The sequence below is a fragment of the Salarias fasciatus genome, chromosome 9, assembly GCF_902148845.1.
Source record: "Salarias fasciatus chromosome 9, fSalaFa1.1, whole genome shotgun sequence".
NCBI classification, from domain to species: domain Eukaryota; kingdom Metazoa; phylum Chordata; class Actinopteri; order Blenniiformes; family Blenniidae; genus Salarias; species Salarias fasciatus.
In genome coordinates this window covers 13,084,675-13,111,058 of record NC_043753.1, presented here as the reverse complement: position 1 = coordinate 13,111,058, position 26,384 = coordinate 13,084,675, and the positions used below count along the sequence as shown (strand labels likewise).

At 43.5% G+C, this 26,384-nt stretch overlaps 1 protein-coding gene across 1 annotated transcript in view; it reads left to right on the top strand.

The window, feature by feature from the left end:
* Window positions 1-26,384, top strand: part of cntnap2a (contactin associated protein 2a) — a 205,846-nt gene that overhangs the window by 136,505 nt on the left and 42,957 nt on the right. Inside the window, exons 17-19 of the mRNA XM_030099964.1 lie at window positions 1,274-1,444; window positions 6,998-7,216; window positions 12,363-12,599. Of these exons, the coding sequence (XP_029955824.1) occupies window positions 1,274-1,444; window positions 6,998-7,216; window positions 12,363-12,599 (627 nt within the window). The remainder of the gene's footprint in view (window positions 1-1,273; window positions 1,445-6,997; window positions 7,217-12,362; window positions 12,600-26,384) is intronic.

Sequence of the window (26,384 nt, the reverse complement as noted above, 5' to 3'; positions counted from 1 at the left end):
TCAGCGCGACGAAAAAGTTTGTCGTTTATCAGTGGAAAAGAAATAACACACATTTTCTGCACAAGAATCTTATTTTTAAGGATTTATTTTTGAATAGTAAGAAATAAAATGCCTGTCAGGTTTGGACTGCTGGTCAAACCAGATAAACTGTTTAAAGGGAAAGCCAGTTTGATGAATCATCAGATTACAGTTCAAATAATCCACAGATTCATTGCCGTCTGGATTTTGCATTGATTCAGATTAATTTCCTGCAGACGCTCTCTCAATTACTGCTGGCATCATCCAACGGTTTTTAATCTGACTTTCATCCGGCCTGAACCCGACCATCAAGTCATCTTTGATTTTCTAGATGTGGACCCACAGTTTGGTCTCGGTGTTGACCGAAGCGCCCGGGTGTCAGGGTGCAGTCAGATTAAAGCCCCTCCAGGAGGCAGCTGTGCCTCCTCTCTGAGGAATAAATGAGATCTCACTGGGTTGATGTCACATTAGCCTTCGCTCTCCTCTTCCTCCTCCCGCCCTTCAAATGACCTGTGGCTCAACTTCCCTTGGCGTCGTCTGCCCTCTACCTGACTTTACCCTCTTCTTATTTTCCATCCCCTCTTCGGTATTCTGTCCTCTCACCCGTGCCCGACCTCTTTCCGCTTCCGCTCATCCTCCCCCGAGTGGCCGGGGCGAGACAGAGACGTCGGAGAAGTCACTTCATCAACCGCAGCCTGATAATTCATCAGCAGCTGTTTAGTCTGATTCCGCTTCGTCTTCATTAGCTCCTTCCAGTTCCGGTACGTTCAGAAGTCGTTAGAAAAGTCATCAAAAATCTTGTAGCGTTTTGTCCGTCGTACCCTTGTCCCATTTCTCCGTCTTCATTTAGGAGAAAGAAGTCTCTTTTTCTCTCCGCCGTTAGATATGATCGACTTTTATTAAATAATATTGAAGCTACAGGAAATTACAGGCTGCATTAGGACCTTGATAGGGAAATAGATTGTCGTTGATGAAATAATTTTTTGCTGAAGAGATATTAAATGAATCCCATTAAACAATAGGCTTGTGATAACCATATTTTCTCCAGACTGGATGGATGTCCTTTGAGCGAAATGGGAATGGATGCTCGGCCATTTGAAATGAGACCATTTCTGTGATTAATTCTCCCGCTGCTTATCAGACCAAAGCTGGTTTTGATGTTTTCCACAGTGCTAAACGCAGGGTGAAGTTTGTGTCCAAACATAGTGGGATGTTTGTTTGTTTTTTTTAATTCTATTCCTTCTTTCTCCTCCAGATAACTACTGGAACGCCGCTTCCTTCACCACCCCGTCATCGTACCTGCACTTCGCCACCTTCCAGGGCGAGACCAGCGCCGACATCTCCTTCTATTTCAAGACCAGCGCGCCCTACGGCGTCTTTCTGGAAAATCTGGGCAACACCGACTTCATCCGCCTGGAGCTTAAATGTAAGATGCTTTCAAATTGACTCCGTGCGTTGCGTGAGAGTTGTTTCTTTCTGCCCGTCTCGTCTCAGTCTGATTCTTTATCCTGCCGGGTGTGAGGTTTAATCCGGCGGTCTGCCAGAGAGTGTCGGGTGAAACCTTTTCTGCACACGCACATAGACCCGAAGGCCGATGAAGGCATGCACACACTCCTAATACTCATTTGTCTTCCTGATTATAGTGCATGTTTTGTGTGATTGCAAGAGAGAGCAATCATTTATTTAAGATAATTGGTGTGTGCGATAATTATGTCCATTCTGAACCTCTGTTTAACCAAATCACCCATTTTAAGGGGTGAAAAAACACAACCTCTTTCTCTCTCAGCCACAAACACACGCACACAGTTCTCTGATTTCAAAAAAAAAAAAAAAATTAGCAGCTAGAAGCACATTTAAAGCTCTCCTAAAAGGAATTGTAACCTTTTCCATCACGCCATGCGTGCAGGCATAAACATGCACCCACACACACTAAATGGCGGCTCAGTGACGGCGCCGACGTGGGTAAACCGGGTGGACAATCACATGATGAAAAGACCAAAGTCCTCCCACACGGAGGGCATTTGCAGTTTCGTATCCATTCTGTGACCGTGTTTAGTAACGCGCGCACAAATTAGCACATTAAAAAACTAAATGTGACGCACGAATAAACAAACTTTCACCTTTAGTAAAAACATATGTGGAAAAATAATGTATTCCTTTGAAATTCACGATAAAAGTTCAGTGCATAAAGTTAAATTGCGAGTAAAAATCATAAAATATAAACATTCAGACTCCTCCACTCTACTGTGTCTGAATTCTGAAAACACACATTTTGCTTTTTTCACCAGAGTTTTGGGAACCTTAATTTCCTCAAACGCGTCTGTTAGGGACCTTTCCCAAGGGGAGAAGTTTCTCTCGCACATTGTGATTTGCTTTTCCGCAGCAGGGTAAAACCCCCGGGACGATTAAGCGAATTAGGTCACTGACTTATCAAAAGTGCAGCAGCTTTAAACTCCCTCTGAGTGTCGTCCTCTGCAGAAATGACCAACAAAGCATGGACTTTATAACCAGAAAACATCTGTCAAAAAAAAAAAAAAAAGAAGAGTTGCTGCTCCGGCTTAATTGTTGTGGACTAAACAAAACAGGCGAAACATCGTGTGTGTTAGTCAGAGTTTCATTTCCAAACGTCCTCTGCTAGTCAGTGGAGTTCGGTATTATGAGTCCGTGCTAAAAGTTTCTCAACATTCACAAAGCAGTGCCCTGAGCAGGGACTTTGAGGGTGTTATGAGGTGAATCTCTGTGGAGCTTAAACACACTCGGCTCCTCTGGGAAAAATGCAAGTGTGGAAAATGAGTCCAGAGAAGCTTCCTCTGGCCTTTCTGTGGTCTGAGACTTATGATTGACATGTCAGGCAGCGGGCTGCTTGGATCATTTTCAGATTATCTTAAATTAAGTTCACTTTCTGCAACAGTCGAACTGTTTGAATCAGATTTTTTTTTTTTTTTTTAATATTCTTGGACTCCAGTTTGTTCCATTTCATTATGAAGGGGGCTTCCTGGCAGGGCTGTCCATTGATGACTAATTATATTTCTTTGACAATCAAAGAGGTTTCTGTCCCAGAGAAGTCCGAGCTTGCTCCTCCTGCTGGCCTGGCCGGCCGGCCATACCGTGTCAAACTGCCAAGCACCGAATCAGACACCAAGTCAAGAAAAGAAAGTGTTGTCTGAAGCCTTCAATCTGAATCTCTTACTGTGTCTTTCTACTACAGATCCTCCTTACGTTTCATTACGTGCCAGCATTTACTATTGAAAGTTTCACAAAAACATTACTTTGTACATGCAATGAGTGTGAGACAGTTTATTTATGGACTGGACCACTGGCTGAATCTTCCTTATGGAGTCCAAATGCACAGCATCACAACTTAGTGTTTTTAGGTTATATTGCTTCGAGGAGCTGGAGGGTGCACAATACCAGAGAGAAGACTCTCATGACACTGTGGGAAGAGAATCATGTCGTTTTCTCCACAGAAATTAAGGCCCACTTGAGGGAAATCCTCGTTTTTTTTGGTGGTTCAGACGTGTTTTATGGTTAGATTAAGGGCAGGGACATGTTAAGGGTTTGGCAATTTCAAGTTGAGATTATGTCCACCCGGTGTCCCCATAAGGCAGGGCAATAGAATGTCTGTATGTGTGTGTGTGTGTGTGTGTGTGTGTATGTGTGTGAGCGAGAAAGCTGGTGCTGCTCTGTGCGTGTGTCTCCTGAGGCTTTCAAAATGCCCCCACATCGATTTCCTCCTCTCCCCTCACTTGCTATCATCTTGCATTTTGCCCCACAGCACACATTTTAGACACACAATCGTGAAATGACTCGCGTGCACACTCACACACATAAACACACACATAATCTCTGCCCTCTCGCCGCTGCAAAAAAAAAAAAAAAAAAAAAAAAAAAAACTCTATCTGCTGCAATCCAGTCAGGGCATGAAATGACTAGCATTACGCTAAAATAGCATGGCTGTGCCATTGCGGGAGCTCAAAACACATAAACACACACTCGCGGATACACACAAAAGACATTACTGTGACCTCGGCGGAGTGAAAGTCATCAGGTGTGCACGATTCCTTTTTGAGTGCTGAAAGTGAGAGGCGAGCGAGACACACTTGTGAGGAAACAGTAACAACATTCCGAACCGTGTGAAGCAGCAGGACGGGGGACAGACACGCACATCCCTAAACGCTCAAACGCCGGACTCCCGGGATGCTCCGTGGCTCAAGGAAATGCACACGCCATATGCCGTGTTTCTGAGTCCTTCAGAAGCCGCATTTTCATGCCCAAAAGTTATAAACATTTTCAGCCTTGCTATCCAGCAGTAAAAAAAAAATGTACTTTTCCTCCGGAGACCTCAGCTTAAAATCCTGTGTTGTTGCCAGTTTTATTTTTCATGTGAAGACCTGATATAGAAAGTTTACTTTTAAGTTTGAAAGTAGACTGCGCCGCTTTGTCAGATGTCGTTTGGGCTTGTTATAGTAGCATCTCGCCATCTTCTAAGAGGTCTTTTTTTTTTCCCAGACTCCAGTTCAGCACACAGTTAATCTTCATCTTATTACATCGTCTTTGTAGATGGGACGAGTGGAGATCCTTTGCATCGCGAACATGTACGTTTTTACTGATAAGAATAAAACAGTTTATTCCAAAAAGATTTCTTTTTTTTTTTTTTTTTTGTCACAAAGGCAAGTATAACTTTTAAGAAATTGCTTTGAGTCTTGCTTTGGCTTCAACAGAGGCAGGTCTGCAGTGATACTCTGATTTTTGGCTTGCTGTTAAAGAGAGGCTCCATCCTTAAAGGGCCCGGTCGGTTCCAGCCGAGTGAAGAACAGAGCCAAAAGGCTAACAAAGCAAATGAGACAAGCAAAAAAAAAAAAAAAAAAAGAACGAGCAAGTACAACAGAAAAGCGATCAAAAAGATAATACTCTGCCGGCCTTCAGAAGGAAGAGATGAAGAAAAATTAAGCGGAGCTTCACATGAGACACACACACATGCACAGCTTCACAGGAAGAAAGCGTTTTTCACAAAGACATTCACAGCCTCTTTCTCCGTTTGTCATCATTTGGTTGCTCTGTGCTGACGCATAATTTTCAACTGAGCTTTTTCTGCCTCAATTTTAAAAGATTAATAGAAAAAACAAATAGCAAAATGGAAGGGGGAAAAAAAAAAAAAAAAGAATAAAGAAAAGATTTTCAGGGATTCTTCAGGCCGGCGCGCAAGCATATCCACGCATACAAAGGCGAAATTACAATCACACACACTTTTACACTTGCAGCATCCATCACGCCTATGCAAAGAGATGAGGCAGGCTCTGAGGCTCCGAGGGCACTTTAGTTTTTATTCCTGCCTGTAGACACAAAGTTGTGGGGCATGCATCTTGCTTTGCCGAGCCGCTGAAACAAAACACAAATTGCCTAACAAACTCTCACACGACGTTGGGCTCGACTCGAGCTGCGTCTCCAGCGGAGTATTGTGATGTACGTTTGGCTTTCTTTCAGCTTTTAGAATAACTGATGTCGCTCCTCCCCGCCCTGCGCATGCAGCCATCATTAATTCATTGTTCTAAAGGCTGTCAGAGGCCTTATACTTTGTTTTTGAGTATGTGTGTGTGTGTGTATCTGTATCTATTGTGAACTGCGTGCACTTAAGTTTTGAGGCGCCTTTTTTCATTATTTATCTTATGGGGTGATGCACTCAACGCGATCAGGCAGGCTGTAACTGGAACGATTTCTGCATCTCATCTGTTGTCCGCAAACAAGAGATCAAGACGGAGAGCAAAGAAGAAAGAGAAGGACGGATGGGAGAACGAGAACGAGTACAAGGCCGCATGCAGACGAGGAGAGAAGTAGGAATTATGAAACAAAGAGGAGAAAAGGCTTTGATGGCGGAAAAACAGGAACAATCGAGTCACGAAGAAGAAGAAAAATAGTTGAGCAAGGTGAGGGAAGAATAATGGAAAACAGAGCTGAAGAGGTAAGAAAGAAATAAAGGATTCAAAGAAACAACACAAGGCTAAAGAATAAAAAGCAGGCGAATGGTAAAAGATAATTAGACGAAAGTGCGACGAAACGAAAAAAAAAAAAGCAGCTGTATTGATTGAGCAAAGAAAAGGGAGGAAATTCATTTCCACATCGACTATTACATAAAATTATCCTCCCTTTATATCTGGGCCTAATGAAGGCATAATGAACCGATGACGTGGAGAGTCATTTATCACTGCGGTGGCCGCAAGCGCACTGGCGTGATTATCGGCCATACGGAATCACCAGGAATTTCCACAGTTTGCTACAAAGTCTGCTTTATAGGTCTCATATATGGTATCGTAAGAAAATCGACAGTATCAAGAAAGAAAAAGCTTTAACCTCCCTTCAGAGTAACATCAAACATTTGCGTAATCAATAAAGGTACAGTTGTGCCCCCTTTTGGCTTTCAAAATAAATCAGCTTTAAACTAAAGTGTGTTAGCTGAATTTAAAGCAGTCCATTAGCTTCAGTCCTCCAGAGCACATCAAGGATACACACATGAACACACGGATACAGAAACCCACTCCAAAGTAAATGACAAAGATTAATCTTGCTCAGAAACGAGGCCATATTACATCTGGTGCGCCTTCTATTGTGTCTTTATTAACACGCTTTCCATGCCATTACTCTCACCTGCTCAATGTTTCCTCATTCAACAAAAATGACAGAAACCTGCTGCAGACCGACGACGGCGACGGGGGGAGAGAAGCTCATGGAAGCTGCAGTGATTACGGCTTTTTGTCATGCCAAACTAGGAGTTCCTGGCATCTATCGACGCCCTGCGAGATTAGTCCTGTCCAAAGCTGTGAGCAGCCGTGTATTGCAAAGCTGAAATCTATACAAGCCAAATGAATGGCCTGGAAACAAATGAGCCATTAGATTAGAAACTGAAAGCATATTTACCTGCAAGAGTGAACTATGTGGGCTTTCAGAAAGTTGTGATTTTTGGTTATTTTATGTTTCTCTGCAGCCCCTAAGGTGGTCTCCTTCTCCTTCGACGTTGGGAACGGGCCCGTGGAGTTATCCGTGCATTCGGCGTCGCCGCTGAACGACGACCAGTGGCACCGCGTGGTGGCCGAGCGCAACGTCAAAGAGGCCGTGCTCCAGCTGGACCAGACGTACCGGGCGTCTCGGCGAGCCCCGGCGCAGGGCCACACACGCCTAGAGCTGTTCAGTCAGCTCTACGTGGGTAAGACACACACACACGCACACACACACACGCACACATCTCAAACAATTAGCAACTCTCATGTGTGGGACTGACTTGTGTACACACATTTGATTGCAATTTGAACATTTAATATGTGCTTTGTGTAGAAGGGGACACTCTCAGTGGCATGCACGCTATAATTATGTGCTTGTATGTGTGGAAACCGAACGCCCTGGCGCACACGCGATCCATGTGAACCTAATTGGCTTCAACTGTTAATTAGAAAAAAACTTTCGGTTCTCTCTGTATTTTCCAGCGATGCTGGTATGGACTGTGAGAATGTGTGAGGATTTACCGGTTTTACTGGATTTCAGAGGCGTCACAGCGAATTACACGCACAGCTAATGGACACACACGTGGATTCTTGAAAACTCGTCCATGTAGTCGACAGGAGTCTTAATAAATTTAGAATTAAACCTTTGTGTTCGGGATGATGGCGTGTTACCCCGTTTCTTTGATGCATGCTTTAGTGCCGCTCTGAAATAAGATCACACAGAAGACGGAGAGGAGATCGCCGCGACCCTTAACGATGTATCAATTACCCGACAGAACTAAGCTTTTATGATCACATATTTCCACTTATTACAGCGGTGGCCTCGTCTACCTCTCCACACAATGCCTCCCAAGCTCATCTCCGGCTCAAATGGCGGAAGATTCGTCCAGCTTTCTCCTTGTGCTTTCACTCCTCTGTCTCATTCTGGGTTTTGTGCTGAGCTGTCATTACTCCACAGACCAAACTTCAGGGGCTCAGATAGTTTTAGGGATTTGGGGATAGAAGGAAAAAGTGCTGAGGCGGATCACAGACTTCCTACTGTCTCATGGAAAGGGGAAAAAAAAAAAATTATGCCCAAAGGATTGTTGCAAATTCCAATCAGGCATCCCGATGTGATAGCCTTAACCCTCCTGATCCCCGCCCGTAATATAATTTCATCGTCTCATCACTTTTGCTGATTTGAACACTGCAGAAACATCCCCACCTTATCGCGGCCCAATTTGCCTCTCGGTGTATTTGTACTCTCATTTAGTGAAATAGAAAGGGGCAAGAAAGGTTCTGTCTTTCCCCGACTCCTGGCAATGAGAGCAGGAACATAATGGCTTCCAGACAGAGCCTGGACTGTCGCGTCATTTGCATTCGTGTATTCAAACAGCAGAAGGGCTCGGTCCATAAATCTACACACACAAAATACTGGGGTGGGGGGGGAAACAGAAGAATAAGGAAAAAGCAGAATGGGAGAGCAAAGGAAAAAAGTGTAACAACAACCACAGAGAGGACAGCTGCTTCTCATATCTGATCTCTAATCCCTGCTTAATCCTGATTTGAGGATTGCTTTGAGAAGTTACAGAGTAATGCACAGCGAGTGACCCGGCCACTCAAGGGAAGTGGTTTAGATCTGGCCTCTGACACCCAGAAAAGATTGAGATCTTTTTTGTGTTTGATCAAACGATTCGGGCAGAGCGGAGAGACTCCCACAGGCAGCGAGATTCTGTCTGGATTCACTTGATCCTTCCTTGTGAGGCCGACTTTTCCTCTTCACAGGTGGGTCTGATTGTTATTGGCGGGACTTTTTAAAGGTGGTGAGTTTCTGAAAGCTTGAATAGAAGACGCTCTGAACTATAGAAATCAACTCAGAAATAAAATACGAGTTTTTTCTTTTTTGACTGACATAAAAACAGGAATTTGAAGTAGCGAAATTTCCTTTAGCGGCACCTGACGGTTGATTTGGGTTTTTTTTTCCGATTTTCAATTATATCATTTTGCACCTTTTTAAAGGTTTCGATGACTCCATCCAAACATACAGTACAATAAGCGGCTTCATTCTGCTCTGCTCAGTCCTGTGCTCATCTGTGCCATTTTTCTTCAGCTTTTTTTCTCAATCAATATGCTCCTCATCAAGCATTTGATTGCTTTAGTGTTTACTGCACAGTGGCTCATTTGCTCTAATGGCCTTGAGAGTAAATGTTATACCATCCGCCTGCTGTCGTTTACTTCACACTGTTAACTTTTAGCTTTCCAAAACACTTCATACATGCACATAAATCATCCCATGTTTTTTTTTCCCTTTTAATATCACCATCTGTTCTTCTGATTTCCATCCTGATTAAAACTCTCTATGATTTTTTTTTTATATATGTATATAATTTTGCATGTTGTTTTCTCAGTTCTTACATGCCTGGATCGTTTTCTTTTTGCACGTTGTTTTTCTTTTCCTCGCCTGCGTCTTCACGGATCAACGTCGTGCTCGTTGCTCTTCGCTGCATGTGTGCGACACCTGTCACAGCTAAACCAGCGTCGCTCACCTGCCAAGACAGTAGGTACCATTTAATGAGTGTAATGAAATGTAACGTTGACACTGATGCAGACTCGACACCAGCTTGAGTTTTCGCCTGACGTCACGACTCAGAACGTGCCTTACAGTTCATTTCAATGCACAAATGGTTTCCTTGCTGGAGTTCTTGAGAAGCAACCCCATTATCAAGCTAAGACAGAAAGAAAAAACAATATAAAGCAACCTGAAGGAATATGGATTTCTATGATAATATCCCCCCTGGAAGCACCAGTGAGTTAGAAAAGCTTTTGAAAAGGCGTCTCGGCCCCGTCAATAAAAATTCCCATCAAAAAAGCCCTAAAGGGCATCCCCAATAACCACAGCGTGAGGTAAACATTGTACTGCAGATCTCCTTGGTGCTATGATATAGAGATAAAAAAAAGATCAGCCGCCACTCCATTAACCCACTTACACACTAGTAATGCAAGATCATTGCTGCAGCACGTGTGCAGTCTGCCGATATCAATATAGAATTGCATTGATCGGTGTATACAGTCCCATACTGCAGGTCGATTTCTTTAATGACACCCCACAAGGTCATTCATTGATACATCTTCAGATAGCAGGGCATTTTTTTTTTAGCCATATCAGACCCACACACTCGATGAGGGTCGAAGGTCTCGTGCCCTCATTGGTTCGATCAGGTGTTTGTTGGGCGCGCTGTAAATACCCGAATGAATAAAAACATATTTCTTCATTAGAGCATCATTAGAGGGGAGCATCCCCCTCGAGGCACAAACAGCTCAACCATCAATAAGTAGGTGCTGCATGGTGCGTCTGATTCACTTTTATTGCCGCTAATGTGCCTGGATTTCCATTTTAATGCTGGTTTATCTGAGCAGACATGAACCGTGTGTCTTAAATATGTTGATTTTGAATAAGCCTGACCGATACTTGATTTTCAAATATTAATCTTTTTGGAAAAATCCAAATCTAGAAATAATATATGATCCCTAATTAGTGCACTATATGGAACATTACTGGCAAACAGGCTCCACAAAAATATGTAAACTTTCCACAGTATTTTGATTGCTTTAAAAGAAAATTTATAATAGCATTAAAAAGCTTGACAGTACTTCCTATTTGATGTAATTATTAATGATATCATTCAAATAAACATTTTTTGCTTAGATAAGAAAGTTAGACCTCATTAAAATGCAACCTATTGAGTATTTTTTATTCTGGATTTTACCGCTGTGTGATCTTTGTTTCTATTGTTTGTCTCTTTTATTGAAAATGTGTGCAATGTATATAGTTATGTGGAAAATATGTATATTTTATTGACATTATTTGCTTTGAAGAAGCAAGCGTCTGATCCATTTCCGTAACGCTGGCATCCTTCACAACAGCAATAATTTATTTGACATTTCACAAAACATAATTTTCTTCATCAGGAGCTCCTTTCTTTTCAGAACTTTCAACCAACATCAGTTCTCCCGTGAAAAATCCCTCCTGTCGCAGTGTGTGTGTGTGACGGCAGCTTGCATGCGCTGCACATTTTCCACATGAAGTATATCTCAGATTAGCCAGCGCTGACTTTAGCAGCTATCACACCCACTGCATTACACAGCATCTGTGACTCACACAAACTGTATGCACCTGTGTGTGGGTACGCGAATGTGCCTGGTTATGTAAGGTGTGTGTACGTGCCCGTGCCCGTCCCGGTCTCTGCAGGCCTGCGAGCCTGCTGTCTGTTTAATCAGACTGATTTAGACCTGGGTAAACAGGTGGCAGAAACCTCCAGCCAATCAGTGGTACAAAATAGATTAATTAAGAGGTCTACTAAAAGTCTAATTCTTAGTGGGACGGTGGGGGGGAAGTGAGGAGAGTGTGTGAAAGCCCAGCTGCGTCTTGATGTGCCGATAATACACCGGCTTGAGAGACTCAAAGTGCATGTGTTAGTAATGTTAGCATATTGCGGTGTAGCTTTGTGGTCAAGCTGTGAGATGGAAGCGAGGATGCATCTGTCGGAAGGAGAGAAAGTGTGCACCTGAGAGTTTTGGTGTAAGTCTTCTTGAATGGACGCTACAAGCCAAATGGCACCATTGAGGAGTTTTAATAACTGAAATGGCCCCTGGCTCTTGTTAATGGCGGCGTGCGTTAGCGTGCCTGCAAACGGCGGAGTTTGTCCATACCGTGTCCCTCCTCAGCGGGGGGGGGGCTGCCTGTCTGTACGTTTCAATCTATACCTGTGGGTGTATGTTTATGAGTGTGTTTATTGCTTTAGTCATTTAGGCGCACATTAATCTATTTAACGCCCCTACTTTGTCCAAGTTAATGGGTAGTTAGACTGTAATGGTGCACGGCCAGAATGGCGATGGAAGCACTTTGGAGGAATGGCTATCGACACCCCAAGGCGAAGCATTAATGCTCCTATTGACTCATCCGAATCATGCGCGCGGTGTGAGGCGTCTTTTAATTGTGCACGTTTGCATGTCTGTAGTTTTCGTACGTCCACGCGTCCATTTGCGTGTGTGTATATGCTTGCGAGGTGTTCATTAAGACACACAGTGTTCATTAGGCTGTTTTAATTAGCGAAGGAACGAAGGTTGTTTGAAGGGCGGCGTTGCAGTCGGAGCGATTAGCGTGACACCAGTGGCTTCCTCCGGGCATGCGGATGTATTAACTTCTGTGGAACAGATTAAAACAGAGCCTCCTGCTTTCAGAATAACTTCTGTAACCCTGAATTTTAGCTGTCCTCACGCCTGTCTCTGTTTTTGTTCTTATTTTGGTGTTTTTCTTACAACGCTGCACATCTCGTCTCTCATACTTTGTATCCGCCTTGGCTTGATCCTCAGGCGCCGCAGGAGGACAGAGGGGGTTCCTGGGATGCATCAGAGCCTTACGGATGAACGGCATCACGCTCGACCTGGAGGAGAGGGCAAAGGTCACGCCGGGGGTCAAGCCCGGCTGCCAAGGCCACTGCACCAGTTTTGGGATGTACTGCCGGAACGGAGGGAAGTGCGTGGAGAAGTACAACGGCTACCTGTGCGACTGCACCGACACGGCCTACGACGGGCCGTCCTGCACCAAGGGTACGAGGCTTTCAGGAGAATTTATCGCCACAGACGCTGCGTTTTCTCCTATGGCTTTGACGCAGACTTTTTGTTTTTCTCTTTGCAATTTCTATCCCAAGAAGACATTTCATTCCTCAGACCTAACGAACCACCTTCATGCTCAGACTTCCAGGAGGACACTTTATCCCTCAGCCAGCGCTTTCCCAGCGGTTTTTACGGGCCCCATTTTGTGAACGCGTGATCATTTGCAGTCCCTCTTTAGTTCACAAAGCCAGAGTCAAATAGTGCCAGGATTACTGCTGGAGTAGTTGTGTTTCAATGAGTTTCATTGCCTGACAACCCGCTGTGATTTTCGCTGCGCCTCGTGATTGTCCTCACTTCCTATTTAGTTTGGAGCTGTCGGCGTTGAGAGCGTTTGGGCTTATGATAAAAGGCATCGATTGAGAGTGATATTGTGCTTACCCACCAATTTTCCCTGACTTTAGAGTGCACTCGCTGAATGCTGATACTGTGCAGTGTGGAGCTAAGAGATCAGTCCAAAAATAAATAAATAAATAAATAAAAAAACAAGTGACTTTAGTGAGAGGTGGAAGCAACAGAATTTTGAAAGATCACAGGAATGGAAAAAAAACAAAAAAACACTCTCTCTGTTGCATATTGCTAAAACAATGTGTTTGTTTCATAGGGATTTATTAGACACACTATTAAAGTTCGACTTCCAAAACAACTTTCATAAAATACTCTGGGGAGCGGAGCAGCGTCGCTGTCAGAGGCTTTCTGCTCGCTCCCAGTCAGACAGTTGATCCCCGACACGTGAATTAATTTGTTTCCTAAAGTCGAATGGTGTTTTTCCCCTGTGCTCTTGGCAGGGGGGGAGGGGGGTGACAGGATGACAGAAAAGCGGTGTGTGTGTAGCGGTGTATCTCTGTGTGTGTGTATGTGCGTGCGTGTGTGGCGTGGAAGACGGTGACAGTGTGTGGTGATATGCGAGTGTAAGACATGAAAAGACCTCCTCAGAATTCTGTCATAACCAATCAGGCATTCCAGGATTTAGAGAATAAAGATTACTGTCTGTGCGCGTGCGTGCACGAGCGTGCGCGCGCGTCACTCTGTGTGTGTTTCCCAGAGAAAGACAAAGTAAAAGAAAGGGGGAGAGCACACCCTTGTGTCTGTTTGTTTTCGTGCATGGCGTCTGACTCCATCGTTTGTTTCCTCCTTTGGTTCCCTCGAGTTTTGCTCACTTCCGTCTCTCCTTCCCCTCGTATCCGACTCCGCTCTCATTTTATTTCCCCTCATTCGAAGCTTCGGTGCTCTGCCTCTCTGCTCCTTCATCACCTTTTACTTCCATCGACTCAGTGTTTCCCTCACTCATTCCTCCTCCTCATTCTTTCCTCTTTCAACTGCCCCACTCCTGCTTTCTCTGCCCTTTTTTTTTTTTTTCCAAATTTCTCCCTTCCTCCCGCTTTAATCCCTTCCTCCCTGTCCTCCCAGCAAGTGAAAAATGCATGAAGTCAGCCGTAATTGCGTCTTGCATTTCCATTGTATCCATATTTACACACCGCTCAGGGGAACCTGCAGTATTATTATTATTATACACTCTCATTCTTTTGCTTTTCTGCCCTTGAGGGTCACTAGAAGCCAGTGTGCACATGTGCACAGTACATACAAATGAACACATGCACACACTCGCACACACAAAAAAAAACCATCCTTCATAGTTATTACCTGTAGAGGTCTGCATATTCCCCTTCTCTGAAACTTATGCACACATTTACAAAAAATACACACACACCCCTAATCTGAAGTGTTTGCCGTTCCATGTTGTTCTTCCAGATATTTTTGTGTGTCGCTAGTATGAAACTTAAGGCTTAGGCATGTGCTTATTTAACATGTTGCATGAACAACGGTAAACATGAGGAAAAAGTGTGAATAATGCACATATGCAATATAAAAAAAAAGTAGCAAACAGCTTTGTTTTCATGATTGACAGCTGAGTTCATGCTTACCTACTTAGCATTTTGCAGTTTACCCCACTCACAGGTAAATATAGTGACAAACGTGACATCTCTGCTTTAAACTTCCCATATGCGGACATATTATTCCTTGGAAAACTCCGTAAGACAGCTGACAGCAGACGTATGGGGACATGTTTGGCAGCCTGTGTTGGAAATGTCATATAACACTGTAGTGAATATTGCTCCAGATGAGTCAGCTGGATTTTATAATCAGATATATTTCTAAGGTTTGAATCATAAAATATGTCAGTTGTATCGTCCTTGGCAGACTTTATCCTAGATAAATGGCACAGAGTAGCATTTTTTTCTACTTTTGTGACTTTACGAAGTCCTGGGTGAAAATTTCACTCCTGAACTTCCATTGAGGCGGGTCGAAACGTTCCACTCACAAGTATTTCAGTGAGTGAGCGCAAAGGGTTAAGGAATGCAATCAAGCATACATCACCCCACTCAGACGAAAATACTTCACATTGTCTGATCCAAGCATGCTGACGCTCTCACTGTCTGGCCATACTCTTAGCAAAATGGGTAGGAGCTCTTATTCAGTCAATACCCAGCAGCATGAATTGGCGCTGAACAGCGGCGCGGCGTCAGAAAACAAAGTGAGAAGCCAGGCTAGTTTGAAAGCTCTCCGCCTGGTTAATACAAAACAATTGAGAGAATGGGTCTCCTCAGACTTATGGGGCTTGAAACGACGTCACTACAAAGCAGAATGTTGGATCAAACTATTGTACAGCGGAGCGGAGGAGAGGTTTTTTTTTCCTTTTACGGGTTAAACAGAAGTTAGCAACATTCTCTAATACGAAGCTTTTTAATAAGTGATGTAGCTTGAAGTATTTACTGTACTCTGCCTGGCCCGGCAAAATCAGTGGAGTGAAGCTTTTCTGATAGATGCCTGAATATGTGCACGTCTAATTCAGTACTTTCGAGGGACATATTAATACGTTTTATTGCCGCCAGAGAGAGAAATCAGATGCGTAGAGGTGTTTGAGTTGGTATTTACTTGCACGCACATCCCGAAAACTCTATTCTCCCCGTTGCCTTCACCTTCACAAATAAACAGAAACGAGGGGCTCGGCTAAAGTAGGCTGCAGAAAAATGAGGTTGCCTCTTCCCAACATTTGATTATGGGAATCAATATGAGCCTGTGGAATGGTGGAAGTATGCCATTAGGTTTGTTAATGTACTGTTAAACAGTGTATTGTTTGGTGTCAGATGCAGGAGCACGGCAATTTAACAACCCGCTTTACTACGCCCTGTGAACACAGCCATTTTTATGCGTGTGGTTATTCCCCTCTGGCCATATAATACGTCTGCCCTGTTTCTCTTGCATGTATGAGTTTGCAAGTGGCCCCCTGTAGCTTCCTGATGGATGGGGTCTGTCTCCCTTTCTATATCTGCTGCATAAATATCCTGATGTTTTGTTTTCTCCTTGCATAGATAGATGTTTTTTCATTTCTCCTGTCATCTCACTCAGACGTCGGGGGCTTTTTCGAGGCGGGAACCCTGGTCAAGTACAACTTCTTGCCCGAAGCGGTAGCGGAGCCAGCAGGGACGCGAGGGTCCTGACGCACCAGCTGACGCCGCGGGAAGTCAACCTGACAAGGGAGGAGCTGGCGTTCAGTTTCAGCACGTCCAACGCTCCCGCCATCCTGCTGTATGTGAGCTCCAAGACGCAGGACTACCTGGCCGTGGTGCTGAGACAGAACGGTGAGATCCGCACAGCCGCCGCCGTGTGGTGCGTCAGCTCGAGTGAGGAGGAACGTTTTAGAGGGTCGACCTTGACTTTGGAAAGTCTGTAATCTCCCAAAAAAAAAACATCCCCTTCAGTGAGCAAACCTCCCACTCAGCAGCTGACAGACAGCAGAGTGATTTGATAAACGAGAATCAATAAAAAAGTGACAGTGCCATCTAGTGTTTCAGCAATTTACATGCTCAATAAAACAAACAAAAAAATGATAAAATGCTCACACTGCCTGAGGTTGAATGAGAAATTCTTGTTCTTTGTGGAGCCAGGAGACGGCGCAGACTGTTAAATCATATACTTCTTGGTGTTTCTGCCGCTCCCTTCAGGGATCGCCGCAGTGGATCACCTCCCTCCATCTCACCCAATCACCTGCCTGCTCTGCCGTTACACCGACCATCTCCATGTCCTCCTTAAATGCATCCATGAATCTTCTCTGAAGTCTTCCTCTTCTCCCCCGGCCTGGAAGCGTCATATCCAAGATCCATTCTTTATACATATGTCCGCTCTCTCTCCTCAGAAAACCAGCTGTCCTCTCCAGCTTTATCCATCACTCTGTTTCATTCATTTTAATTCCCTCCATCCAATGGAAATCTCAGCTTCGTCATCTCAGCCATAATGAGGCCACAAGCGACAGGCTCCGGGTTGAAAACGGCGTCCTGTTTGTCCTCAGGTTCACTGCAGGTGCGGTAAACCTGGGAGGCCTGAGGGAGCCGTTCTCCATAGACGTGGACCAGCGAAACCTGGCCAACGGACAGCCGCACAGCATCAACATGTCACGTGTCGACAGGAGCATCACCATCCAGGTGGGCACTACACACACACACACACACACACGCAAGAGGAAATGCAATGTTGGAGGAAGAGGAGAAAAAAGTAAAAAGTTCCTCAACTTCTGGGTGGGATCCACAATAACAAAATAAATGTTGTTTTGTTTTTTTTTAAAGCAGAGCAGAGCATACGTTCATTATAGATACATACATCCATAATGTTGTCTGACGTCAGCAAAAGAAAAATAGCACAATAACAGCTGTTACCTAGGATCCACATGGGAAACAGAGCAGTAGAAAAAAGTCAGCAGAGGAAGGAAAAGAGAAGAAAAGACTTGTAGGTTAATAATTAAAAAATATTTCTTTTTTAACATTTCTTCTTCTTATTTCCACTCGTGCTAGTGTTCCTCTGGGATTGTTGTTTAACGTTTCTGGGATTAACCTGCCACGAGACGGCAGATGGAAAGCAGGTTTTGCTATAATCTCGCATATTTACACGTATATGTTCATTAATATGTATTGGACCTTGTCTACATGAAGAGATCTCACATGTCTTGCGGGTGTTACTTATTTTTTCCAAGGTTTCGAGTGGTCATCCTCTATAATTTCCACCAGTTCGCGCCCAGGCCCAGACCGTCCGCTGGATATGTTTTTCGCTTTTAGGTTTATGCTCACAGCGAGACATAAACTCCACTTTAGTATTCGACTTTTACAAGCGCTCAGCAAAGTGCGGAGATTGGCAGCCTGCTACAACATCAAAACCACACACACACACACACACACACACTTACTCTGTCACAAATACACAATCACACTATCCCAGCCTGTGTTCGCTGCGATGAGACTGCTTGTCCTTTGCCACTGCTAATCTACTTCCAGTAGACAGCCTAAAATAGCAGCAGACAACCCATCGATCTGTGTGTGTGTTGCATTAGGACATGCTGGGACGCGATCGCGTCTGTTGTTGTTCGTATCGATGCCCGTATGCAGAGGTTCGGGGGTGTGCATATATGAGACGGTACTCTGGCGGATTAAAAAAAAAAAAAAACCGTGTTGGTGTTTTTGCGTGTGTGTGTTTTGCACTCCGGAGTTTGTGCAGCCGAACAGCGTAGCGCGCATCGATCGGCCGAGCCGCAGCCAGTAGCCGGCTGTCAAGGATAGAGTGAGAATTCAGCTAAACTATTACAGACTTTGTTCTGGGCTAAGATGCAGAAATGTGGCTGCAGGCTGCAATTTAAGAGAGCTCTAAATGGTTGGCTTGCCACTTGTAAAAGCCTGTGATTGATTGTATCCACATCAGAATATATTTGTGTGTGTTTTTTTTTTCTCCAGGCAGTATACACTTTGTCAATAAAGACCTGTCTTCTGAGACGGCGCTAAAGAGGAAAAAAAAAAGTGAAAAATTGCATTCTTGTACCAAACAGGTAGCTTCTTATGCATGACCTCATGTATAATTTATCATTTGCATACTTTATTTGCATATCATGTGGTGTGACTTTATTGCCGCGCACTTATACCTTTTAACTCTCGCATTTCGGAGCACTTATGTAATTTACATTTTTATGGTCCGGCCATTTCAGAGAGTGTATGAATCTCTTTGATGTGAGCCATGTACGTACATTCAGAGACAGACGCGCTCGCTCATGGTGCCCTCACTTACTTCCTGCTGGCTTGAGGGAGGGACTCAATCCACACGGACATAAATTGATTCACTTTCTTTCCAGTTAACTGAGAGCGTCTGTGCAAAACATCCACTTAATATTTACTTATTGATTTTTGCTGAAACTTTGCGTCCGTTCGAAGCTATTCTCTCTTTGGCTGTAATTCATATCAGTGCATAACTTCGTTTTACAGCCATTATCATTTGTAATGATAAAGTATTTTGTGTTTCGTTGTTATGTGATTATTGTTTTCGGGGTAATCTCATCATGCAATTCACAGCAAGCATTATATTATTAAAAACACAGACAGGCAGGTTCTGCTGAGATAATGCAACTAATCACGATGTTTTACATGAGAGAGAATTAAGTTTGAATTTAATAGCAACTTATCTGCGAGGGTTTTTGTGTTGATTGTGGTTAGAAGATACGGGCACGGTGGAAAAAAATGACAAATCAAGTAAACATGAATAAATGGTAGATATATTGGCAGTGGTGCAGTGCTGTGTCGTTCCTCTCATATGAAGAAGAGGTTTTGTTTCTCGTTTCTCTTATCCCAGAGAAATGTCTGACGATGAAATAGGTTCAAGCCCCCTCAACCTAAGCTCTGATACAAAATCTATAGTCGGTGGGTGGACAGATGGATAATATGTCGGAGGATACAATCTGACACTGACGGTACTCCAGGGAGAGACAGTGAATGATGGAGAGAGGCACTTAATTTGTTGTTTTTCCAGAGTCGAATGTTGACCTGATCAGATCATTACAGGTCTTTGCTGAGCTCTATTTATTGTTGCCTTCGTTAAGCAGAAATCAAATGAGGTCCAGAACTGATTGCAAAAACTCAGGCTAACCTGCAATGATTGCATCTCCCTTTTCTCCCATAAGTCTTGAGATCTCCCTCGCCGCGTGCGCGGAGAGCGATGACCCCATCCATCCTGGAAACTCATCACCTGCATTCACAGGCTACAGTGAAAAATTCAGACAGCAAGAAAATTAAACTGAAACATCCAATGGAAATCATCCTCATTTTCTGAGCAAATCACATCCTGCAGCCACTGATCACTCCTCTGGGAGTGCTTCAGCGTAACGCATCTCTTTTTACTGGCGCAGGAAGTGATTGGAGTGAGGGATTTTCTGCTACTTTGTCACACGCTCACATGCATACATGCACACATCAGGCTTTTTACTGGCTGATTGTGGCGGAGCTGTGCCTGGATTGGTAATGTCGATGCTCAGCAGTGTTCAGAGTGTGGCCGTAATATTAACTACCGAGTGCGTTTTCCAAGTTTTAGCGTTTGTGATGTGGCCTGACTAACTCAGAACACTCTGCCTGTTACTAATGACTAAACCGTTCAGGAAATACGTTAATTATCATACAGCGATTTAACTATCGAACAGATGCCGATAAAGCAGGACACTGAACTATGGTAAAGAAAAAAGAGCTGTTATTGTGTTGGCGGCAGGTCAATATTTGGGAGGAAAGGGAAGTTATAAATTATTCACCTGATAGGAATCTTGTCGTTTTGTTCAGCTCAAAGTTTCGTCCCTCCGTTTTTTTGCACTGATGCACGGCGAAGAGGTATTCTCCACGCCTCACGGCGCCACAGAGAAGCATCATCAAGTGACTGATGAAGAAGTTCTTCATCAGATTACCTCTGAATATCTTTATTTAAGCATTCAGATGGAGGATGAAGACATATGTTGAGGATATAAGCATAAAGCCCTTTCTTGTTTTGCAGGGTGGGCTGATTTTCCCATGAATTATCACCTAATGTTTTTTTGTTTGTTTTTTTTATCCAAGTGGCATCGAATATGTACACATTAACCACCTGGACTTGTGCTTTTGAGTTTATCTCCAGTCATTGAAATTCTCTGATGATCCATCTATCATATAAAATGTGCAGCTTTGAATACCAATGCTGGGCTGTATAATAGCTTCTCTCTAATATTTAAACTGAATCATGGAGTGCCGGGATATAAAATTGATCTATATAATATATGTAAATAAAAATTACTAATTCCTCATTCACAAATATTGCATTATGCATTAAAGGCTGTAATAGCGCTCCATCGGCATTTGAAATCTAACCACGCCGTCATTATTTTTGCTTACATGCTAATCAGAGGCCTGTTTTCATCTGAGATAATAAAATGAGTGAGAGGCAGAGATATGAGTCAGATGCATTAAATAATCTTCTTTTTTAAAGCCGCTACGCTTGTGAGTCTGCCAGTTGATCAAATTCAAGAGTAAACAAGAAAAAAAGTCACCTGTTTACCTCAGGCTGCAGAAATCTGACTGCTTTGCTATCAGAGCTGCAAATCTCGCAAGCATTTAGAGAAGCGACTGTTTAGTTTTAAGACACGAGCCGAGAACAAGTGGGAAGACAAGTGGGCGTGTGGCAGTTGAATCTGAGCGAAGACGGGAGGCAGGGCGAAACATCCAGCGACATGAAAAGACAGAATAGCGGCAGTTTGAAGTAAAGAGAGCAAACCCACAAAATGTGATTTAAAATAAGATACCTTTGATGCATTTATGTTATCTGACGCTTTCATAATCCTCGGGCTTACTTCAAGGTGGGGATTTGCATGTGAACAGAAATACCTGCTGAAATGTATGCACAGGCGTGTGAAGTGCCGCGAACGCAGCGAGTGTTTGGTTTCTTTTTTTTTTTTTTTTTTTTTTTTTTTAAAACAGTCTGTGAGGTCTCAGCAGGTTCGCTCGCTATCAAAGGCGCAACCAGACGAGATTAAAATAAGTTCCCATCTCGCCATCTCTGACTTTCCCTTTTCCTCTCACACTGAGAGGGTTTAGAGATGAAAGTGAAAAGTCCCTCCAGGCGTCGGGCTCCTCATCTCCGCGTCCCCATGTCTTTCCTCCACCAGTTGCAGCTGTGGATGGCTCGGTGGTGTGAGTGACTGGCTCCAGCTGTGCTGGGAATAATCACTTCTTTACATGATAACGAAGTGGAACCATCTATAAGAAGAAAAGAAAAAAAAAAGGAATTAGCATTTCACAACTAGACTTGAAGTGAACATTTTCAAGAGACAACAGTGCGAACCGCTGCACCACCAGGGAAGGTCCGTGAAAGTAAGAGACTCAGTCTACTGTAAAGTAGTTTGTGGAGCTATATGCAGCACTTTGGCTAAATTAGATTCTTTTGAGCGCATATTAGGGAAATAGATTTCACCCTTTGTTAATTTTCTCTTTGTCTTACCCCTGATTGCTTTGCTTATGTAAGCTTCATGTAACCTAAGCGGCTCCAAAAGCACTTAAAGGAGAGGAGCGTGTTGTCTAAATAGTGCAGCGTAAAAGGAAAGGATCCCAATAACCGAGGAAGTAATTGACAAAGTTTGCTAAAATTAGTTTTTTTTTCCCCCCCTTTCCCAGTTGTCTTCCTCTGTGGACCTTTTTGTGGGGTTTGAAGCCTCAAAGCACCCTCCCTGGTTGTGCAGCCAATTTGTTTTCTCAGATAAAAGTAAATAAGCTGAGCACAATTTAATTGTGCCCCATTATCCCACCCTCCAGTCGCTGTGGAAACAAAACCCACACAATGCTCCACTGAGGCCGGGCCTTTGGAAAAAATCAAATTAGAATGTGTGTGTGTGTGTGTGTGAGTTGTGTGTGAAGGGACTCTTCTGAATCAAACCTGGAAACAAGAGCTTGTGCACACACAGGCTCAGATCTTCCAGCCTTCAGTGACAGTCCGGCTCTGTTGGCGCTAGCGGGCCGCGGCGGCCGTCCAGCACATCAAAAGAGCAAATTTCCAGTGAAGCAGTGGAAACAAAAGTCTTTGTTTCCCACCGACTTCCCCTCGTCTGGCTCGGCCCGGTGGTGCGCCTTCCGCGGGCCGGTGCGAGCGGAGATACGGTCCTCCTGCGGGCCGAGCGACGGAACGGAGGAAGATCTTTTATTCCTGGAACACACAGAAACCAATTTGCGGGGCTGAAATTATTCCCGTCAATAGCAGCCGGCTGCAGCCTTCAAGCTAATTAGAAACTTCACTGAAACAGCAATAACAAGTTAATTATGTTGCAGGGATATTAAAGTCGTGTATTCCCTTCCTCCATCACCCGCTCTGCTCTCACTCCTCTGCTGATGCTCTTCTTTATAAACACTGTCAGTTCTCAGGGAAGGGCTTTGAACCCACACACTCTTTACAAAACTCTGCATTGTAATTAATGTTCGATCATTTATCTCTAGTGTCGCCGAAGTGCTGTTTTGCAGGTTCAGTGTAGAAAATCGCTTTCTAGTTTGCTTTCATTCCGGGCCAGTTTAACTGAGCTACAGCAGAACATGTGAAGGCTTTTCACATGAGAGGTTTTTCACTTTGATCATCTCTGACATTTGTGAACAAACATTTTATCCTCAGATGTTTTTGTTTTTAAAAGAGAGCTCAATAGATGGATGTTTTCGGGTTGGTGTGTTCAACAGGACCACAGATGAAGAGACGTCCTCTCTATGAGGCTTGTCATGTATTTCATCATAGTGAATATTTGTACGACTGGAATATTTTCCGGTTGAGGAACATCTTAAAAACTAAACTGTTTTAATCTGCGTCAGGTTAAGAATTGAGTCAATGGCTCGCAGTGATGAGCTCTCTACCAAGGAGAAGATTAATACACTAATATCAGTGTAGTGTCTTGCACTGTTGCCTCACAGTTAAGAAATTCCTGGTTTGATTCCAGAGTCAGCAGCCTTCTGTTTGCATGGTGGTGGATGGTTTGTTCATCAATAGATTAAGTATTTTAAGTTTTATTATGTCATTTGATGACTTTTTTTTGTCATCTTTTCAGTCCAACTCTCTGTCAAAGCTTTGTCCAGTGGAGCTCGATCCAGTACCGTTTCATTTGGGTGAAATGTCGGATGTGTTTCTAACCACACGTGTGACTATAATACCCTCAGATCAAATCAGAGTATCTGAAGAAAATCCACATATGGGGAGAACATGCAAACTCCAGACATAAATCCTGAAGTTCAGAATCGAACCAGGCTCATTTCCTTTGCGACATAAAGTGCAAACACTGTCCAAATGTGTCTTTTAATTCACAATAATGTGATTATTCTTTAAAAGAAAAAAAAAAATATTTGTTGAGATGATTCTTATCTTACTTTAATAAATACTGTTGAAATATTACTGCAGCTCACTAGATATGATTGGAGTTTGTTTCATGTTTAACATGAATATTCAATTTTCTTCACTTCTGTATATTTGATGCTCAGAATTCAACATTAATGAACGAAGTGTAATTTCATTAAGCATGTTCAACGATATTAGATAGTAAATTGAGAATAATGAATCCATTTTGTGGTGATAGGCGAACCTTTGCAACCCTTCTGCTGATGTCTGTACATGCATGGTTGTATTTATATCATGAAAAGTTTCTTAGTTTCTTTCCTGGAGCGTATCTGCCACTTGTCAACCACCAGAGGGAGCCATTGAGCCAGAATCTACCATGCAGTCGCTTTACTTTGCCTGACAGTGAATTACCTCCCTGTCTTCATGATTGCACTGTACTCTGCTTAATGTGCTGATGCAGATCCTTGCCTGGGTCTTTATTTAAAATGCTGCGGTCAGTACTTTCAGACTCACTTTTTTAAAATGCAAGGTGCTAATAAATTATCTCTCCGTCTCTTTCTCTCTCTGCTTCGCCTCAGCTGGATCATTACCCTCCAGTCAGCTACAACCTGCCAGATGCTTCAGACACTAAGTTCAACCTGGTGAAGACGCTGTTCTTGGGCAAAGTCTTCGGTGAGTTCGTCACCTTGGCTCAACTTTTTCTGCTCACGGTGGTTTTTAAACTGACACTTCACACACAAAAACCTCACCATGTTCATGTATCTTTATTATATTTGTAGTTCTCATCTCTTTGAACTCACCATATTAGGATTCATGTGTTTTAGAGCGTCGTTACAAGGTGGTTGGAGTTTTGCTCTTAAATGTAGTGGAACTGACTTTAAATCCCAGTGGAAACAGGAAGATCTTCTGGCTACAAGCGGCCCGTGTGTAAAGTGCAGGTTGTAATTACTTGCTGTAGTGACTTCTGTGAACTCGGGCAGCCGAATAGACTCTTTCTGTCTCGTTATAGGATTTTTAGTGGACTCTCAGAGGCATGCTGGGCTGCAGGAGGGAGTTTAGTTTGTTTAAAATCTACAGTTTGATAGCAGAGCCTGACCGTGGGTGAGGCCAGAGTAACACAACAGAGTCACAATTATCCTCAGACACATGCTTTCCAGAGGAAATCCACAGATGCACAGGGAGAACATGCAACTCAGAAAGGCTTGGGGGGGTGCTGCTCTTCGCTACTTCACCACTTCACCCTGCATCCTCTTAATTCAATTCAAAGATGCTCACTTTTACATGGAAAACATAATGTTTCAAACCTGGTCTCAAATCTGAATATGAGTGAATGAATGAGTGAATGTGACCATGACAACAAAAATTATACACACACAAACAAGTAGATTTTCTCTTTTGAAAGGGAGCTGTAGTTATACATTATGTCCACTAGAGAACGCCAGTGGACTGCAGAGGGATTTTGGGGCAGCCCATGATGCCCAACTACACCCATCTTTGTATGCTTCAAATAACGAATTCATATATGCAGAAGAAAGCTACTGTGCTTTATTTAACATATGTCAGCGTGGATGTATGGGATTTTAAATGATGGTGGTATCTGAGGAAAGCAGCATTGCAGAGGAAGTGCTGGAAAGGATAAAAATGCAGGTGATCATCATCTGCATCACTTTATGTCGTCCCATTGGACCCATTAAGACCGCAGAGCTTCCAGAGCTCGTAAATTTATGTCCAAATTCCTTAGGAACCAATTATCATAATCAGCAATCTATTATCAATCATCACTTATCTCATGCTATTAACCTATTCCCATTTGTGAGTTAGTGGTAGGCCTGTCTACATGACTGCAGTCTATAGGTGTTGTCTTGCATGACTTCATCCTCTTCCTCTTCTTTGTCCTTTCACTTCAAGCGCAGAGCTTGTCAGTGAGGTTGAAGTAGTAGCTGACAATCGACCGCCGTGCACACCGGGAAAACTCCGGGGAGTGCAATTTCACGTTTCGCACACAGACATGTGCACATGCACACACAGGAAATGCAGCCATCCCTCTTCTGCTTTCAGGAGAAAGAGGTCAGGCTCACCTCAAATGCCGGAATAGTTTCATCCTACAAAAAGCCACACTTTTAAACATCTGCACCACTGTGTATTAACATACTTGATGAAGTGATTTTTTTTTCATTTTCTGCAGTGTTGTAAACATCAACCCGATGCAACATAGAACTGGAAAGCTGACAAATTAAAGTAAGAAGAGGAATACAGAGGAATTACAGAGCAGCGATCACAAAGACGGAAGCAGCGGGAAACGCTGCGAGAACAATCAGGAAGGAGCGCATCTCATCAGATCTCATTTTCTCTGTTTAAACCGCAGAGACAAGAAAGGCTGTCAGACAGCTGAGCGATCAGATTCTCTATTTCTGGGAGAAAGAGGCCCTGTGTTCGCGACAGCAAACACACACTGATCAGAGCGACGTCTCCTCTGTCACCACGCAGTCTGCTGACTGTGGAGCCATATATGCTCCCACAACAATGGAAGCGGTA